Here is a 20,368-nt window from a genome sequence, read left to right on the forward strand (position 1 = left end):
CACCTTCCCTCCAGCCATCCTTTTCTCCATTACGCCCGGCCCCGCCCCCATAAAGGATCCAATAGCATGAGCCTAAGTCCTTTTAGATCTCTGTTTCCCAAACAGTGGGTCGGGATCCATGTTTGGGTCGCGGACCAATTTGAATGGGCCTCGAGTAAACATACCGCTGTTTCCGTTTCCTTAATTAAAAAAAAGGCTAAAGGCTTTCAAAGGCTAAAAAAAAAATGTTTAAAACAAACTTTTCAATTAAAAATAATGTCAATTTTTTTTAAAGTAGTTCTGAAAAAAACATTTCCAGAAGTGAAAGAAGTAGTGCAAAAATAGCAGATCCACAAGCTTGTAGATCTGTTATTTTAACTAGTTTGGGTCCCAGGCAAACATCCAATTTCTCTTTTGGGTCTTGTAGATAGACTATTTCTATATAATAAACGATGGGACCAGGCATAGACCCTTGAGGATCCTATCCAATAAATTCTTGGGTTTGGTGCATATTTTATTTTTGTCACATACTGTGTGACACAATTGAAAGTTAATACAAATACAAACAATGGCGATAAAAATGTAAAAACATATTTTGACGTACAGAACACACAGGCCTACAGATAGATTGTGCATATCCCTTCCTGTTTTTCTAAGTCTCTGTAACAACATGACAGTCACATTGTCTACCAATCAAATCCCTTACAATGTGTTCAAAGTGCTAGGCTAATTGAACTAATGATGGAGGTTGACAGCTATTCTCCATATTCAGACCGCAGCCATCTTGCCAGCAAGGTGATACCTAGGTGACACTTCCCATAGAGAGCCCATTCATCCAAACAGAAAAGTCCTCTCTAATTATATTAAACAACGTCAAAATCACCAACATTGCAGCTGTAGGGAAAGCTTGAATTATCCTCTTTCAATCTGTAAAGTGTTTGTTTAATAAAAATCCACTTTAGACATTTTATGAGCTACTTCCTGTCAAGAAATTCCTTGCAGGTGATTCTTTTCTAAGTATCAGAGTATGGAAGCGCTCGTTATCAGTAAAGCAACCTCCTGCTGCCTCCTGCATTATGTGCACATTCAAAACAGGTGGTACGCATGGGCCGTTGAGTGATAGTCAACGAGCACTTCCAAACTCCAGCACTTAGAAAAAAATCATCTGCAAGGAATTTCTTGACAGGAAGTAGCTCATAACATGTCTACAGTGTATTTTTATGAAACAAACACTTTACAGATTGAAAGAGGATAATTCAAGCTTTCCCTACAGCTGCAATGTTGGTGATTTTGACGTTATTTCATATAATTAGAGAGGACATTTCAGTTTGGATGAAAGGGCTGTCTATGGGAAGTGTCACCCGGGTATCGCCTTGCTGGCATGATGGCTGCGGTCTGAATATGGAGAATAGTCCCAGCTCTGGAGAGAGCAGAGACATGGCGGTGTCTGACTTGCCCATCTGTTGACGTCTGGAGCTGACTTCACTGTTTACCAGCATGTCTGGCCCTGGGCCAGCCCCAGACAGACGCACGCACGCACGCACGCACGCACGCACGCACGCACGCACGCACACGCACACATGCATAAATGCACAATAATCCTGTAATCCACAATACAGATGTAATGCTCTTTGACCACTTAAACCATATTTCGGGGGCCTGTGGGGTCTGTACTCGGCCCCCTCCATTTGTCGTCCTACCAAATCTCACCAGATCCCTTCACCAAAAATAACTGACCCAGGGACCCCCACGTGTCCTTGAAGGTCTTCCATGGGTTCCCCAGCAAATTGAGGAACACCTAAGCCCTATCGCAAGGCTGCAAGCTTGTAGATCACTACTTAAAATAAATAAAAAAATAAATAAAATAAAATAAAAATGTGGACAAATCCTCTTTTAAGAGGCTTCCCTGGCTGGCATGAGCCTTTTTCAAATGGCGGGTCCATGGCCAAATAAATACATATACATTTGGGGGTAAGGTTGCCGATTGGCTTATAGGCTGAGTCAGCAGTATTTCCCCCACAGGTTCGGTCAGTCTGGGAAAGGCCTTAGCCGCAACTTCTCACACGCACGCCGCTCACAAAGGCTCCGTGGTTAAATGGAGATACTTGTTCACGTGTCGTCAGTTTTACGGATAAGAGGTGGGGGTCGAGGGTTGGCGGCGCGCTCCGGGGGCTTAGAAGGACACAGTGAAACCACCCCCCTTGCTTCACACTGGGTTTCATCACTATTGCATCCACCTTTTGTCTCAGTCAGAGAGAGACTGTCTGTTGGTCTGGTCAGTCAGAGAGAGACTGTCTGAGTCTGTTGGTCTGGTCAGTCAGAGAGAGACTGTCTGAGTCTGTTGGTCTGGTCAGTCAGAGAGAGACTGTCTGAGTCTGTTAGTCTGGTCAGTCAGAGAGAGACTGTCTGAGTCTGTTGGTCTGGTCAGTCAGAGAGAGACTGTCTGTTGGTCTGGTCAGTCAGAGAGAGACTGTCTGAGTCTGTTGGTCTGGTCAGTCAGAGAGAGACTGTCTGTTGGTCTGGTCAGTCAGAGAGAGACTGTCTGTTGGTCTGGTCAGTCAGAGAGAGATTGTCTCAGTCTGTTGGTCTGGTCAGTCAGAGAGAGACTGTCTGTTGGTCTGGTCAGTCAGAGAGAGACTGTCTGTTGGTCTGGTCAGTCAGAGAGAGACTGTCTGTTGGTCTGGTCAGTCAGAGAGAGACTGTCTGTTGGTCTGGTCAGTCAGAGAGAGACTGTCTCTGTCTGTTGGTCTGGTCAGTCAGAGAGAGACTGTCTGAGTCTGTTGGTCTGGTCAGTCAGAGAGAGACTGTCTGTTGGTCTGGTCAGTCAGAGAGAGACTGTCTGTTGGTCTGGTCAGTCAGAGAGAGACTGTCTGAGTCTGTTGGTCTGGTCAGTCAGAGAGAGACTGTCTGAGTCTGTTGGTCTGGTCAGTCAGAGACTGTCTGAGTCTGTTGGTCTGGTCAGTCAGAGACTGTCTGAGTCTGTTGGTCTGGTCAGTCAGAGAGAGACTGTCTCAGTCTGTAGGTCTGGTCAGTCAGAGAGAGACTGTCTGAGTCTGTTGGTCTGGTCAGTCAGAGAGAGACTGTCTGAGTTTGTTGGTCTGGTCAGTCAGAGAGACTGTCTGTTGGTCTGGTCAGTCAGAGAGAGAGTGTCTGTTGGTCTGGTCAGTCAGAGAGAGACTGTCTGTTGGTCTGGTCAGTCAGAGAGAGACTGTCTCAGTCTGTAGGTCTGGTCAGTCATAGAGAGACTGTCTGTTGGTCTGGTCAGTCAGAGAGAGAGACTGTCTGTTGGTCTGGTCAGTCAGAGAGAGACTGTCTGTTGGTCTGGTCAGTCAGAGAGAGACTGTCTGTTGGTCTGGTCAGTCAGAGAGAGAGACTGTCTGATGGTCTGGTCAGTCAGAGAGAGACTGTCTGTTGGTCTGGTCAGTCAGAGAGAGACTGTCTGTTGGTCTGGTCAGTCAGAGAGAGAGTGTCTGTTGGTCTGGTCAGTCAGAGAGAGACTGTCTGTTGGTCTGGTCAGTCAGAGAGAGACTGTCTCAGTCTGTAGGTCTGGTCAGTCAGAGAGAGACTGTCTGTTGGTCTGGTCAGTCAGAGAGAGAGACTGTCTGTTGGTCTGGTCAGTCAGAGAGAGACTGTCTGTTGGTCTGGTCAGTCAGAGAGAGACTGTCTGTTGGTCTGGTCAGTCAGAGAGAGAGTGTCTGTTGGTCTGGTCAGTCAGAGAGAGACTGTCTGTTGGTCTGGTCAGTCAGAGAGAGACTGTCTCAGTCTGTAGGTCTGGTCAGTCAGAGAGAGACTGTCTGTTGGTCTGGTCAGTCAGAGAGAGAGACTGTCTGTTGGTCTGGTCAGTCAGAGAGAGACTGTCTGTTGGTCTGGTCAGTCAGAGAGAGAGACTGTCTGTTGGTCTGGTCAGTCAGAGAGAGACTGTCTGTTGGTCTGGTCAGTCAGAGAGAGAGACTGTCTGATGGTCTGGTCAGTCAGAGAGAGACTGTCTGTTGGTCTGGTCAGTCAGAGAGAGACTGTCTGTTGGTCTGGTCAGTCAGAGAGAGACTGTCTGTTGGTCTGGTCAGTCAGAGAGAGACTGTCTGTTGGTCTGGTCAGTCAGAGATAGACTGTCTCAGTCTGTAGGTCTGGTCAGTCAGAGAGAGACTGTCTGTTGGTCTGGTCAGTCAGAGAGAGACTGTCTGTTGGTCTGGTCAGTCAGAGAGAGACTGTCTGTTGGTCTGGTCAGTCAGAGAGAGAGACTGTCTGTTGGTCTGGTCAGTCAGAGAGAGACTGTCTGTTGGTCTGGTCAGTCAGAGATAGACTGTCTCAGTCTGTAGGTCTGGTCAGTCAGAGAGAGACTGTCTGTTGGTCTGGTCAGTCAGAGAGAGACTGTCTGTTGGTCTGGTCAGTCAGAGAGAGACTGTCTGTTGGTCTGGTCAGTCAGAGAGAGACTGTCTGTTGGTCTGGTCAGTCAGAGAGAGACTGTCTGTTGGTCTGGTCAGTCAGAGAGAGACTGTCTGTTGGTCTGGTCAGTCAGAGAGAGACTGTCTGTTGGTCTGGTCAGTCAGAGAGAGACTGTCTGTTGGTCTGGTCAGTCAGAGAGAGACTGTCTGTTGGTCTGGTCAGTCAGAGAGAGACTGTCTGTTGGTCTGGTCAGTCAGAGAGAGACTGTCTGTTGGTCTGGTCAGTCAGAGAGAGACTGTCTCAGTCTGTAGGTCTGGTCAGTCAGAGAGAGACTGTCTCAGTCTGTAGGTCTGGTCAGTCAGAGAGAGACTGTCTGTTGGTCTGGTCAGTCAGAGAGAGACTGTCTGTTGGTCTGGTCAGTCAGAGAGAGACTGTCTGTTGGTCTGGTCAGTCAGAGAGAGACTGTCTCAGTCTGTAGGTCTGGTCAGTCAGAGAGAGACTGTCTGTTGGTCTGGTCAGTCAGAGAGAGACTGTCTGTTGGTCTGGTCAGTCAGAGAGAGACTGTCTGTTGGTCTGGTCAGTCAGAGAGAGACTGTCTGTTGGTCTGGTCAGTCAGAGAGAGACTGTCTGTTGGTCTGGTCAGTCAGAGAGAGACTGTCTGTTGGTCTGGTCAGTCAGAGAGAGACTGTCTGTTGGTCTGGTCAGTCAGAGAGAGACTGTCTGTTGGTCTGGTCAGTCAGAGAGAGACTGTCTGTTGGTCTGGTCAGTCAGAGAGAGACTGTCTCAGTCTGTTGGTCTGGTCAGTCAGAGAGAGACTGTCTGTTGGTCTGGTCAGTCAGAGAGAGACTGTCTGTTGGTCTGGTCAGTCAGAGAGAGACTGTCTGTTGGTCTGGTCAGTCAGAGAGAGACTGTCTGTTGGGCTGGTCAGTCAGAGAGAGACTGTCTGTTGGGCTGGTCAGTCAGAGAGAGACTGTCTGTTGGTCTGGTCAGTCAGAGAGAGACTGTCTCAGTCTGTTGGTCTGGTCAGTCAGAGAGAGACTGTCTCAGTCTGTTGGTCTGGTCAGTCAGAGAGAGACTGTCTCAGTCTGTTGGTCTGGTCAGTCAGAGAGAGACTGTCTCAGTCTGTTGGTCTGGTCAGTCAGAGAGAGACTGTCTGTTGGTCTGGTCAGTCAGAGAGAGACTGTCTGTTGGTCTGGTCAGTCAGAGAGAGACTGTCTGTTGGTCTGGTCAGTCAGAGAGAGACTGTCTGTTGGTCTGGTCAGTCAGAGAGAGAGACTGTCTGTTGGTCTGGTCAGTCAGAGAGAGACTGTCTGTTGGTCTGGTCAGTCAGAGAGAGACTGTCTGTTGGTCTGGTCAGTCAGAGAGACTGTCTGTTGGTCTGGTCAGTCAGAGAGAGACTGTCTGTTGGTCTGGTCAGTCAGAGAGACTGTCTGTTGGTCTGGTCAGTCAGAGAGACTGTCTGTTGGTCTGGTCAGTCAGAGAGACTGTCTGTTGGTCTGGTCAGTCAGAGAGAGACTGTCTGTTGGTCTGGTCAGTCAGAGAGAGACTGTCTGTTGGTCTGGTCAGTCAGAGAGAGACTGTCTGTTGGTCTGGTCAGTCAGAGAGAGAGACTGTCTGTTGGTCTGGTCAGTCAGAGAGAGACTGTCTGTTGGTCTGGTCAGTCAGAGAGACTGTCTGTTGGTCTGGTCAGTCAGAGAGAGACTGTCTGTTGGTCTGGTCAGTCAGAGAGAGACTGTCTGTTGGTCTGGTCAGTCAGAGAGACTGTCTGTTGGTCTGGTCAGTCAGAGAGAGACTGTCTGTTGGTCTGGTCAGTCAGAGAGACTGTCTGTTGGTCTGGTCAGTCAGAGAGAGACTGTCTGTTGGTCTGGTCAGTCAGAGAGACTGTCTGTTGGTCTGGTCAGTCAGAGAGAGACTGTCTGTTGGTCTGGTCAGTCAGAGAGAGACTGTCTGTTGGTCTGGTCAGTCAGAGAGAGACTGTCTGTTGGTCTGGTCAGTCAGAGAGAGACTGTCTGTTGGTCTGGTCAGTCAGAGAGAGACTGTCTGTTGGTCTGGTCAGTCAGAGAGAGACTGTCTGTTGGTCTGGTCAGTCAGAGAGAGACTGTCTGTTGGTCTGGTCAGTCAGAGAGAGACTGTCTGTTGGTCTGGTCAGTCAGAGAGAGACTGTCTGTTGGTCTGGTCAGTCAGAGAGAGACTGTCTGTAGGTCTGGTCAGTCAGAGAGAGACTGTCTGTTGGTCTGGTCAGTCAGAGAGAGACTGTCTGTTGGTCTGGTCAGTCAGAGAGAGACTGTCTGTTGGTCTGGTCAGTCAGAGAGAGACTGAGCCTCGTCTCATGTGCAGTGGTGGAAAAACTAATTTTGTTTTACTTAAGTAAAAGTATCAATACTGCAATGTAGAAATAGAAGTAAAAGTCTGGAATTAAAAATGTACTTGAGTAAAAGTATCAATACTGCAATGTAGAAATAGAAGTAAAAGTCTGGAATTAAAAATGTACTTGAGTAAAAGTATCAATACTGCAATGTAGAAATGGAAGTAAAAGTATCAATTCAAAATGTACTTGAGTAAAAGTACAAAATTATTGGCATTAAAATGTACTTGAAGGACCAAAAGTAAAAGTACTCATTGTGCAAAATGACCCCATCCCCCCCCCCCCCCCCAAGTTTTCAAATGTATAATAATAATAATCTTTTGAAAATAGCAGATCTACAAGATCACAATGAGCTTGTGAGCTTAGATCATTAATTTTGGCTGAAATGTATGTATAGTGGTTACTGTATGTTTTGTAATTATAATCCAAATCTACAAAATAACTAGTAACTAAACTCTTCTGTAGTGGAGTAGTAGAAGTACATTATTTGGATCCGAGATGTAGTGGAGTAGAAGTATTGGAAATAGGAAATACCCAAGTAATGTACAAATACCTCAAAATACCTCTTTATCTCTGTCGCTTTCCCTGTCTCCGTTTCATCTGTTGCTGTCTTTCATTCAACTGCTGCAGTGGACGCGCGCGCGCACACACACACACACACACACACACACACACACCGCACAGCTGTAAGAACAGCTGTATGGGAAGTTGGGAACTTCCGAAAGCAGTCTGTTGTGGGCTGGAGGTCATGGTCTCTGGCCACAAGTGGGAGTGGCTGGCCACATCACCATGGTGACGGGTCGTTGGAGGTCGGGTCAGGCCTGAAGGGCTGTGAGTGATTGGTAGAGGGAAGAGGTTTCACTCTTCACTCCTATTCATGGCTTAGTCCCTTGGTTCCTCCATCGTTCTCAATCTGAGGTTCACTCTTTACTCCTATTCATGGCTTAGTCCCTTGGTTCCTCCATCGTTCTCAATCTGAGGTTCCCCTATTCATGGCTTAGTCCCTTGGTTCGTCCATCGTTCTCAATCTGAGGTTCGAGCGCCCCCAGTGGTCCTTGAGGGAGTCCTAAATTATTGATAGTTAGGACCCAAATGGACCATTACGGGTCAGATTGGTTCTATTAGTACACTCTCACACACAAGACACCAAAAAAAGAGTCTGTCCGCACTCGCAATAGAGAGTATGCGCATGCTTAAAGTGAATGGCACATCGAGTGGCAAATCGAGTGGCAAAGCAACATGCAAAGTGAGTTTAACATTGTTTAACGTTGTTTAATGCAATCAAACAGGACTTTTCTGTTTGCATGTATGGACTGTCAAGGCCAGAAAGTAGTTTTTTGCCACTCAGTAGGCATTCCTGCATAACTTCCGAGTTTGATGATGATGTCACGCGCATACCCTCTATTTATTACACCGTGCAGAGGTTTGCGGCTTTGTGCTAGACTATTCTCGACTCGTCAATCCTGGCCAAACCTGGTCACCCTACAATGTACTGTATTTCTACGAGACTATGCGTGCTGCAGACATGCGTTTTCTTCCTGCCCATAGTGGAAAAGAAAAATCTTAATGAGTGCGAGTGGCGCGTCCGTGCGCTCCACTCGTGGATGCGTGCGTTTAGCAACACGGTCACGACTCTTTTCTGTTCTGGCCCCACAGGGGATAAGTAATCTAGGCTAGCTTTCTGCTGAGGTACACCAGTCTGTTAAACCCGTATGAAAACACACGCAAAAACCTATAAAAGCATATTCATCTCGTGACATTATGACACAGAAAGGTTGCGTTTGACCTACATTAATAGGTTTGCCTTTGACATAATTATGCATGCACAATTGCACATGCACTCTTCAATGTTAATGTATCCATTTGTTACTACTGTTAGTATTGTTGCTTACGTTTGTACACTCTCAGACTTAATGCTGCAATCCAGAACTGAATTTAATGAATGACATGTTATTTGAACCAATATGAATCTTGCACATCTTCAGTTACAACCACTAAACTAACCATGGAGGTCTCCCTACACTTTAAAAGGATCCAGAATAGGCATGCCTGGGTTCAAGTGGTTAAATGTGTCAATGTAAAATGCTGTTCCACTGACCTTCTAATCTAAAAGCTCACACATCTCCATCTTTTCTCTCCCTCCCTTTCAATCCCCATCCTTTCCTTTTCTCACTTTCCTTCCACCCCCTCTCTCTCCACAGCCCATATTTCATGTCCATATGTGTCCACGGGCGTTCCCCTAGCAGTCCTCCACTCCCTGCTCTTCTCCGCCTCTCCTCCGCCCTCCTCTCCCGTCCTCCAGGGCCACCCCCACCCCCTCCTCCCGTCCTCCAGGGCCACCAGCACCATGTCAGCAGCTCAGACGCAGAAGGAGAGCGGCGAGTCGGGGTGGAGCTGCATGGAAACCCTGGGCATCAGCCAGAAGGAGCTGGTTCTGGCCGAAGCGCTGCAGATGGAGTACGACGCCCTGTCCCGTCACAAGCAGGACAAGGGGGACCCGGAGAACACCCAGGCCGGCATTCTAGTCGCCGCCGATCAAAGCAGCTCCAAGACCCTTCCCGCTCCCAAGACTCAGGTGCCTTCCTCCATAGAGCGGCCGCGGCCCTGTCCCAGCCGTCCCATCCCTAGCCCCCCGGGAGGGAGCCTTCTCAGGGGGCTCTCCGGATCGGATTCGTCCCTAAACCTTCTTCAGCCGGGGGGGTCTCAGTTGCCCCGGTTGTCCCCGCCCAGGCCCGCCCCTCCCCAGGGCAGCTACGGCAAAGAACCCCTGTATATCCTCGAGAGTCCAGAAGGCCGCAAGGACCACGAATACCCAGACTCCGGCTACGGGCACTCGCTCGGGCCGGGGTCGGGATCCGTCCCCAAAGGTCCCCCCCCATTTCTTCCAAATGACACTCCTCCTGCCATCCCCCCGCGGCAGCCCATCATCACCCCTTCATCGAGCTCGGAGAACCCCTTCCTATCGTCACGTGGTTCCACTATGCCAAGGGACGTCAACCTCTTTACCCCTGAGGTGGACCTGCCCAAGCTGACCGTGGGAGAGTCCTTGAATTATGACAACCTCAACGACTCTCTGTCCAGGCTCAACGGGGATTGGCAGGTGCCGCGAAGCAGGCGCGCCCCCGGGGACCAGTCGGGCAAGCCCGTAGCTCGGAGTAAGACCCTCCCCCCTCAAGTACCGCCCCGGACTTACGTTCCAGTTCCGAAGAGCAACAAGAATCAGCGGCGGGTATCCGCAGACCCAGTGAGAATATATTTAATATTCAATACTTATTTTTATTGTTCAAGCCTCGACAGTGTTCATGTAAGACAGGTTGTCAATTTGTGAATAGATCTCATTTAGACCGGCTGCTGCAGCCTGCAAACCCATCTCGGAAACCCAGACGTTTTTATTTCCAGGGAGAAATAAAAAAGTCTGGGGCCGAGTCCACTTCAATTCGGCATACAGCTTCAGTCTCTCTCTGCTGATTTCTGATCGTCTGCACCTTTGTTAAATTGACGCGCACGTACACACACACTCCTGCCTATGCCATAGAAAGCATAGGTGAGTTCCAGTCTACTCTGAAGCCGGGAACGCGTGCACGTCTCCTTGTAGTTTTGTAGTCTCTGTAGTGTTATTAACACATTCCATTCCATTCCAAGTTTCTCAGAAAGACATGGGGTTTTAGGGTGTATTTCATAAAAAACGCCGTAGGTTTTAGAAGGCCTTTTCAAAATCGTCCTCAGGTCTAAATGGGTTAACTGAAATAAATAAATAAAATATAATTATAAAAATACATTTTATAAAGGATAAAGCTAAGCAAAAAAGAGAAGATCAGATTGATTGAATGACATTGTCTTATCTGAGGAACTGCAAAAGATTAGAATTAACTTTCAGAATTTTGATTGCAAATTGTCTATTTCACTGGCCATTTCACTCGAGCTTTAACAAAATAAAATTAGCCTGATTTGCACGATCATGTCACTGAAAGTGAAAATAGCTGTTCTACAAGAGAACAACACATTGCACCACGAATCGCGATGCGTTTTGAGCTTGTAGATCAGCTATTTTGGCGCAATCATGTATGAATCAGGCTTTTGTATTCCATTTCCATTGGAGCATATCAGATAACACACTGGTAGAACCACTTCTAATGTAACAAAATGACAAACATGGTTTGTATTGGTTTTTAGTGGAGCAAAAAAACAAGCTGATCAGCATGAGTGCGCACTTAAATGAAGGCTGCACTGAGAAGTCGACACAGCTTCTTTGCTTTGATTAAGTTTGTTTTTCCCTACAGCTGTGATGTCGCTATAAATTCTGGTTGGCAGGAAACTAGTCTTGGATGCCAGACAACTCTTGCACAATCTTCAAATGATTACTTAAGAAAAAGCACTGTGTGTGTGTGTGTGTGTGTGTGTGTGTGTGTGTGTGTGTGTGTGTGTGTGTGTGTGTGTGTCTGTGTGTCTGTGTGTCTGTAGGTGTCACTGGGCTCCAGGATGAATGGTTTTGGCTATGAGCTCTTCCAGGTGTCTGAAGATAGAGATGAGGAGGTGGCTGCCTTCTGTCACATGCTGGACGTGTGAGTGACACACACACACACACACACACACACACACACACACACACACACACACACACGTCTCTATCAGACGGAAACCTATGTTCAAAACTGTTTTTAGGAAATGGAAAATAATCCTTCCTATGGTTCCAATGTAGTTTTATTACACAGCTTATTTTCTCCTAATATCTTTTTAAATAAACATTCCCTTTGTCCATCGTATATCTTTTAAAACATAAAATATAGAGTGTCAATTCACTGACGGTGTCTCTTCCTGCGGTGTGTGTGTGTGTGTGTGTGTGTGTGCGCGCGCGTGTGTGTGTGTGCGTGCAGCTTGCGCACAGCCTACCCGTGCAGCGAGCGCTGCAAGAACGCAGGCTTCGTGTGGTCACCACTGGTCAGCAGCGAGGAGCTGCTGCAGAACCTGGGGGTCGGCGTGAAGGTCACCGTCATCAGTGACCACTTCAGGGAGCCCCTCACCTTCACCTGTGATGGTAAGACGACCTCCCCTCCATTATGAGTAGAGTGGAGCGGGTGCATTATGAGTAGAGTGGAGCGGGTAGCATTATGAGTAGAGTGGAGCGGGTGCATTATGAGTAGAGTGGAGCGGGTAGCATTATGAGTAGAGTGGAGCGGGTGCATTATGAGTAGAGTGGAGCGGGTGCATCATGAGTAGAGTGGAGCATTATGAGTAGAGTGGAGCATTATGAGTAGAGTGGAGCATTATGAGTAGAGTGGAGCATTATGAGTAGAGTGGAGCATTATGAGTAGAGTGGAGCATTATGAGTAGAGTGGAGCATTATGAGTAGAGTGGAGCGGGTGCATTATGAGTAGAGTGGAGCATTATGAGTAGAGTGGAGCGGGTGCATTATGAGTAGAGTGGAGCGGGTGCATTATGAGTAGAGTGGAGCATTATGAGTAGAGTGGAGCATTATGAGTAGAGTGGAGCGGGTGCATTATGAGTAGAGTGGAGCATTATGAGTAGAGTGGAGCGGGTGCATTATGAGTAGAGTGGAGCATTATGAGTAGAGTGGAGCATTATGAGTAGAGTGGAGCATTATGAGTAGAGTGGAGCATTATGAGTAGAGTGGAGCATTATGAGTAGAGTGGAGCGGGTGCATTATGAGTAGAGTGGAGCGGGTGCATTATGAGTAGAGTGGAGTGGGTGCATTATGAGTAGAGTGGAGCATTATGAGTAGAGTGGAGCATTATGAGTAGAGTGGAGCGGGTGCATTATGAGTAGAGTGGAGCGGGTGCATTATGAGTAGAGTGGAGCGGGTGCATTATGAGTAGAGTGGAGCATTATGAGTAGAGTGGAGCGGGTGCATTATGAGTAGAGTGGAGCATTATGAGTAGAGTGGAGCGGGTAGCATTATGAGTAGAGTGGAGCGGGTGCATTATGAGTAGAGTGGAGCGGGTGCATTATGAGTAGAGTGGAGCATTATGAGTAGAGTGGAGCGGGTGCATTATGAGTAGAGTGGAGCATTATGAGTAGAGTGGAGCGGGTGCATTATGGGTAGAGTGGAGCGGGTGCATTATGAGTAGAGTGGAGCATTATGAGTAGAGTGGAGCGGGTGCATTATGGGTAGAGTGGAGCATTATGAGTAGAGTGGAGCGGGTGCATTATGGGTAGAGTGGAGCGGGTGCATTATGAGTAGAGTGGAGCGGGTAGCATTATGAGTAGAGTGGAGCGGGTGCATTATGGGTAGAGTGGAGCGGGTGCATTATGAGTAGAGTGGAGCATTATGAGTAGAGTGGAGCGGGTGCATTATGAGTAGAGTGGAGCATTATGAGTAGAGTGGAGCGGGTGCATTATGGGTAGAGTGGAGCGGGTGCATTATGAGTAGAGTGGAGCGGGAGCATTATGAGTAGAGTGGAGCATTATGAGTAGAGTGGAGCATTATGAGTAGAGTGGAGCGGGTGCATTATGAGTAGAGTGGAGCGGGTGCATTATGAGTAGAGTGGAGCAGGTGCATTATGAGTAGAGTGGAGCGGGTGCATTATGAGTAGAGTGGAGCGGGTGGTGCATTATGAGTAGAGTGGAGCGGGTGCATTATGAGTAGAGTGGAGCGGGTGCATTATGAGTAGAGTGGAGCATTATGAGTAGAGTGGAGCGGGAGCATTATGAGTAGAGTGGAGCGGGTGCATTATGAGTAGAGTGGAGCATTATGAGTAGAGTGGAGCATTATGAGTAGAGTGGAGCGGGTGCATTATGAGTAGAGTGGAGCGGGTGCATTATGAGTAGAGTGGAGCGGGTGCATTATGAGTAGAGTGGAGCGGGTGCATTATGAGTAGAGTGGAGCGGGTGCATTATGAGTAGAGTGGAGCGGGTAGCATTATGAGTAGAGTGGAACATTATGAGTAGAGTGGAGCGGGTGCATTATGAGTAGAGTGGAGCGGGTGCATTATGAGTAGAGTGGAGCGGGTGGAAAACCCGCTCTTCGCTCCAGACGGCTTTTGTCCTGCTCCACATTCGCTCATGTTGATTCCCCCAAACCCCACCACTCACCACTCAGCGGTCCTCGCTCCGAAGCCACTCTGACGCATTTCAAAACCCGCTCTGCGCTCAATTAAAAATCCCTCCACTCCGCTCCCACTCCACTCCGCACATATCGTCTGTTTGACGTATGCAAAAGTAGTGAAAATTGTTGCTGCGATCCATTGTGAACCTTTTTACTTTTTGAAAGTGAATCTGGTTAAATATTAACAAGTGCTTTTGACTAAGTAATGACTCCATTGGATCATTTTGAACACAAGCAATCTTTTCCCATTTCCTGAAAACAGCAGTTTTGTACATACCGTAGAAGGTTTCCATCCAACAGTGATGTGTATGTAACCTGACTCCGCCAGATGGGGCAGCAGAGAGTTCCCCCTCCTGCTCCCATCTGGGAACTCTCAGGCAGACTTGATGCCCGGCCACAAAACGGCCTGGCCAATCAGCAGCAGCTATCCCGCCTCTAGCTGCTGCTGATTGGCCAGGCCGTTTTGTGGCCGGGCATCAAGTCTGCCTGAGAGTTCCCAGATGGGAGCAGGAGGGGGGAACGCAGTGTACTCTCTGCTGCCCCATCTGGCGGAGTCAGGTTAATGTGTATGTACCTGTACGCATAATCTAAATAGAAAAATTGAACAAGCACTGAAACAAGTTTGTTTCGATACACGTCAGTGGGATTTCATGGATAGAGGATTCAGGATAGATAAATGGCACCCACCCACCCACGTGCACACTGGCCGCTCTGGAATGGTGTTTCCCCCCTCCTCGTGTTCGTCACTGTGGTCTGTGGGAGCAGTGGGAATGAGGCGGCTGACAGGAGGGGGATCCCTCTGTAAGCCTCGGGAAGCCCGCGGTCTGGACACGCACGCACGCACGCACACACACACACACACACTTTTCTCACTCTGTGGCCTGTTCTCCTCTGTGGAGTTGCACTGACAGGCACCCTGCCAACGCCTTGCCTGAGACTATCAATGAGACCACTGATTTCTATTCAGCAGAGACAGAGAGAGAAGGAGAGATTATACACAAACTGAGAAGAAGAGATTTCTATTCCTGTCATGAAATAATACAAAACAAATCCCTCGCAGTCTTTCTATCGTTTGCTTTGTCTGTCTGTCTGTCTGTCTGTCTTTCTGTCTGTCTGTCTGTCTGTTGTCTTGTCTTGTCTTGTCTTGTCTTCCTCCCTCGCTCCCTGTGCCAATATACCAGGACGATATGGCTTTGTTTTTTTTTTACTTACGTTTTTTGCTTGTTTCAGAATAGATGTATGTATGTATGTTTCAATAATATTTGTATTGATTTTCCCATTTTATGACAAAGACAAGACAGGAAAAAACAAACAAACAAAAACAAAACAAACAAAAAACAAAACAGACAGCTCAGCTCAGACACGTTGTGGAACAAAGGACACAGTTATTTTATTCTCATTACCTACATCGAACCAAAAAAGAAAATACAAAAAGAATATACAAATATGGACACATTCAGTTTGGTGCTTGAAAGTCTAGATGGGTTAACAACTCCAGAGAAAATGTATGCAGTTTGTTGATAAAGATGTTAATTATCCAGTGTAATTATACAAAAAATATTAAATTGTGATATTATCAAACATTTCCTGACGGTGTCTCACCACAAGCAGGGGAAAAACATAACCCCAACGGTAATTAAAAATGAATGACCAATCAAACTTGTGGATTCCCTACTGAAGCCCAATTGATGCTCTAATTGATGTTCTTTGATGTGTTAGCTGTGCAGCATGGGTCATGTCTGGTGAGCAGCTCTTTGATGTGTTAGCTGTGCAGCATGGGTCATGTCTGGTGAGCAGCTCTTTGATGTGTTAGCTGTGCAGCATGGGTCATGTCTGGTGAGCAGCTCTTTGATGTGTTAGCTGTGCAGCATGGGTCATGTCTGGTGAGCAGCTCTTTGATGTGTTAGCTGTGCAGCATGGGTCATGTCTGGTGAGCAGCTCTTTGATGTGTTAGCTGTGCAGCATGGGTCATGTCTGGTGAGCAGCTCTTTGATGTGTTAGCTGTGCAGCATGGGTCATGTCTGGTGAGCAGCTCTTTGATGTGTTAGCTGTGCAGCATGGGTCATGTCTGGTGAGCAGCTCTTTGATGTGTTAGCTGTGCAGCATGGGTCATGTCTGGTGAGCAGCTCTTTGATGTGTTCGAGCTCTTTGATGTGTTAGCTGTGCAGCATGGGTCATGTCTGGTGAGCAGTGGTGGAAAGTAACCAAGTACATTTACTTAAGTACTGTACTTAAAGGTATATTCAGTGATTTGACTTAATTCAAATATCACTTGTTTTTTCTTTTTTTCTGGATAATCCTCCCTAGAGTGTGCTGACCATATAAGGAGTTCCTCCCTGTCCCCAGTGAGCCCCTGGGGTCAAAAAACCCTAGTTTCAGTTTTGGTGGCGGGTGGCAAAGCCTTCATCCAATCAGGATGAGAGGAACCTTCCTCCAATCATGATCGAGTGGGGGCGGGCCTTGGTGCACATGCTGTTGGCCTGTTGCACTTCCCCCCACTGTAGAGCGTGCATGTGCACATTTTGTTACCGGGGCGGACTGGGTGGTTTTCCAAATCACCCAAATCACTGAATGCTCCTTTAAGTACACTTTTACTACACTACAATTATTTGAAAACTTTGGGATGCACACGCAGATTAGACACACCAACGGACCGACATGCAGAAACAACGGTCGGACATGCGGTCGAACATGCGCTGCTACCGTGCGTGCGGTGAGGGTTAGGTTAGGGTCTGACTCTGAGGTAGGTTGTCGGTCTAATGACAGTCAGACCAATAGTATGTCTAAACTAATTATTACAAAACATACATTAATCACTTTAGCCCTATACTGTACATTTCAGCCGACAATAGCCGATCTACAAGCTGTCAACTTGTAGATCAGCTATTTTCAAAATATTGTTTTACATTTGAAAACTTGAAATGGGACATTCTGCATAATGAGTACTTTTACTTTTCATACTTTAAGTACATTTTGATGTCAATACTTTTGTACTTTTACTCAAGTACATTTTGTATTCCGGACTTTTACTTGTAACGGAGTACTTCTATATTGCAGTATTGGTACTTTTAGTTTAGTAAAATAACGTGAGTACTATTTCTGCCGGTGAGTTTGGAGCTCTGCAGGGGTTGAACTGAGCCCTGTGCTGCTCTCTGATAAACAATCTTAATTAATAAATTAGGTTTACATTCTACATTCTTCGTTGACTGGGGTGCCCCTAGGGGGTCTATAATTAGTTTTCCCCCACTGTACACGAAATCTCTTCACCAAAATGCAAGCTACAAACTTAAAGGGTACAGTTTAGACTCAAACACTGTTGTGAGAATAGTCACTTTTGAAGACAAATGCTATTCATACTTTAGCATGAGTCAACATGTTTATCCTGACGATCATCAAAGAGGACATAATAAAGAACTTCAGAGAGTTCAATGTGATGCCCTGTAAATGTTGATTTATTCTGCTTGGCTGTCATCTTTTATTTTTTATTGTTTTTAATCGTTCATCAAGTCACTCTGAAAGCGATTCCAACTTGTGTGATTATATTTGTGCCACACAGGCACACACTTGAGTTATAATAACTTTTTTAACTCACATGAACTTGACCTTTGATCCTCCACCTGTGCTGACCTATTTCTCCTGTTTGTGTGTCTGTCTGTCTGTCTGTCTGTCTGTCTGTCTGTCTGTCTGTCTGTCTGTCTGTCTGTCTGTCTGTCTGTCTGTCTGTCTGTCTGTCTGTCTGTCTGTCTGTCTGTCTGTCTGCGTGTGTGCGTGTGCGCGCGTGTGTGTGTGTCAGGTTCCTCTACTGTGGACCTGCTGATCTACCAGACATTATGCTATGCCCAGGATGATCTGGACCACATCGATGTAGAAGACTACCTGCTTAAAGTCTGTGGGCAAGCCGAGTACCTCAACAAGTAAGAACTTGTCTTTGTCCATCTGTGGTAGAAAGGGGTTGGATCTACAAGCTAACAGTAGCTAACAGTACAGTGTTGCTCAAACCTTGCTGTGTCATTTTGTGACCTAGTAGATTCGATATTTTGGAATAGGTCTTACGTATTTAAACTGTCCCTCATTTTAATGGGGCCTCCATGGAACCCCCTCAAGGACCCCTGGGGATCCCACATTGAGACTGGCATAGAGAGTAGATATATATATTTTTTTTTCTTTCTGAATCCTTATGTGCAAATCTCGCACGCACGCACGCACGCACACACACTGAATTTCAGCCATGGTGCTTCAGGGTGGCCCAGCAGTTCAATGTATTATTGCAGCGACCGACACCCCCACACCTTTTTTCTCATGCAAAGTTATGTCACTCATAACTGTCAGCTGCACTGGCAAGAGTTATCGCTGTGTGACTTGGTTCTGAGCTTTGACAAGACAGCGAGATGCGACCTCAAATTCAATGTATTTTCTGCAGGACCTTTTTCCAGATTTTGCATATTGCCTCCTCTAAATTGGCTGGCTCTCCACTTGCATTCGGTTGAAAGCCGAAATGTTCCAAAACTGCCGATGTTACATTTGGTTTTGTGACCAGAGCAGCTGCCATTGTATTTGTGCGGTTGGGGGCGGTTGCTTCCCACCCCCCTGCCGTTGGCTTGTTAATATCAACAGTATTGCAAAAGAAAAGGCTGTTATTGTGACAACACTACATTTGGACAAATTTCACTGGAGCTTCTCTCTCTCTCTCTCTCTCTCTCTCTCTCTCTCTCTATCTCTCTCTCTCTCTCTCTACCCCCCTCCCTCTCTCCCTCCCTGGGCTGAATGCCCACCGGTGGAGCCTTGCCAAGGGGCAGACCGCCTGCTCCCTGCCCAGTACAGCTAACCCTTTCTGGGATAGGGCAGAGACAGTGGACCTGCTGTCCCCACCTCCGCCCCCACCAGGGGACAGAGCCAACATTGATGTTGGCGTTGTGCACACACGCATGCACGGAACCACAATAAACCACAATGAAATAATCAGAGATAGTGGTGGTACAGTGACTCTGGAGGTGTGTTAGAAGTGCTTAACTAGACTGTCAAATCCTGAAAGTGTACGAATGAAATAAATACACCCGCAATAAGAAAGTAAATGCTAAATTGTCTTTTGAGAAGTCGTGCTTATTATTCTTTTGCCCAGTGTTTGTCAATCAGTCACCCGTGTGAAGTGCAGGGGTGCTCCAATCATTATACATCATCATACATCATCTCATGAGCAACTGAATGTATGTGATTGGTTAGCCGATTTGCTCGTCTACATATGACGAAATTATCCCTTCATCGTCAATGTCATTTAATGTTTGTGTTGCCACAAATCTACGTCATATTTAGTGGACATTTGACCTAATTTCTCATTTCATTGTCAATGGCAAATATGAGACGTGTGTGGACAAAAGCTGTATATAGGAGGGGCTAGCGCCCCTCAAAAACAAGATGGGGTCTGATATAACGTCATGGCTCTCATTTGGACCTCAGACTTCATGTGGTCAGTCTGTGACGTACATGTGACATAATTATGATGACTTCATATTTGGGCAAGATTTCAGGCCTATCCGACTGCCCTTCACTTCCATTATGAAATTTAAGTTAAATAGTGGCCTACGTGCAAAATACATTTGGCATTGAGGAGTTCAGCCATTTGCGACATTATCGGACAAACAAACCCAATCAAACGGATAGACCATTATTTTGTATACATCTTTTTTGTAAAGATATTTTTCATTTTTTTGCCATGTCGTCTGGATCAGGACTCGAACACGCGACACGCTGTCAGGCTGGATTACTAGCCTAGGTGCCTGGACCACTAGGCCGGCCCGGGCCAACGATTTGTATACATCTTGCCATTTAATGGCCCGTTATACTTGGTTGTACACTGTTCTCACGCAACAAAAATAGCTGATCTCCAAGCTCACAATGTGTCATGTCACGGTGCGATGCGTGCGTGCGTGCGTGCGTGCGTGCGTGCGTGCGTGCGTGCGTGCGTGCGCGCGCACGCTCTGCATGCGTGAAGGCGTTTGCCGTTTCATAGGGCACATCATTATAACTCTGTAAGCTGATGGAAATGAGTCTTCTTAAGCCGTGCTCCATCAGCTGTATTGAGGGTGGAGGGGTGGAGGGGTGGGGGCAGTCCAGTGGCTTGGCGAGGGTTGGGGGGCCCAATTGCTTGGCGAGTGCTCGTGTGGTTTGTGGTGCAGACGCACACCCACACGCACTCGTAATAATAATCGTGCAGGCCACATTTGTGGCTGTTTCTTAACCATTGCTACACATAAACATGTACAGTAATGTGGGCTAGACGAGCCACAGTGGGTTTCCCCTTAAACACATGCACCTTACTGCGCAGACACACACACACACACACACACACACACACGTCTGCTGTTTTTTCCTGCATGGGCACTGAGCCACTGTTCAAAATCAAGTTAATCAAATTTGATTTATTTTGCGGATGTGAATGTGAGCTGTTTTTATTTCACAGCTGTGAAAGCGTGTGTGTGTGTGTGTGTGTGTGTGTGTGTGTGTGTGTGTGTGTGTGTGTGTGTGTGTGTGTGTGTGTGTGTGTGTGTGTGTGTGTGTGTGTGTGTGTGTGTGTGTGTGTG

The 20,368-nt window shown here is 47.1% G+C and overlaps 1 protein-coding gene across 2 annotated transcripts in view; it reads left to right on the plus strand.

Annotated features, from left to right (window-relative positions):
• Nucleotides 1-20,368, plus strand: part of pik3c2b (phosphatidylinositol-4-phosphate 3-kinase, catalytic subunit type 2 beta) — a 98,324-nt gene that overhangs the window by 11,726 nt on the left and 66,230 nt on the right. For both annotated transcript variants that reach the window (XM_079511297.1, XM_079511298.1), the window contains exons 2-5: nucleotides 8,929-9,971; nucleotides 11,189-11,289; nucleotides 11,602-11,762; nucleotides 17,584-17,704. In XM_079511297.1, coding sequence (XP_079367423.1) covers nucleotides 9,075-9,971; nucleotides 11,189-11,289; nucleotides 11,602-11,762; nucleotides 17,584-17,704 — 1,280 coding nt within the window. In that variant the 5' untranslated portion in view covers nucleotides 8,929-9,074. The remainder of the gene's footprint in view (nucleotides 1-8,928; nucleotides 9,972-11,188; nucleotides 11,290-11,601; nucleotides 11,763-17,583; nucleotides 17,705-20,368) is intronic.

The sequence above is a fragment of the Electrona antarctica genome (assembly GCF_951216825.1).
Source record: "Electrona antarctica genome assembly, chromosome: 9".
Classification (NCBI taxonomy): domain Eukaryota; kingdom Metazoa; phylum Chordata; class Actinopteri; order Myctophiformes; family Myctophidae; genus Electrona; species Electrona antarctica.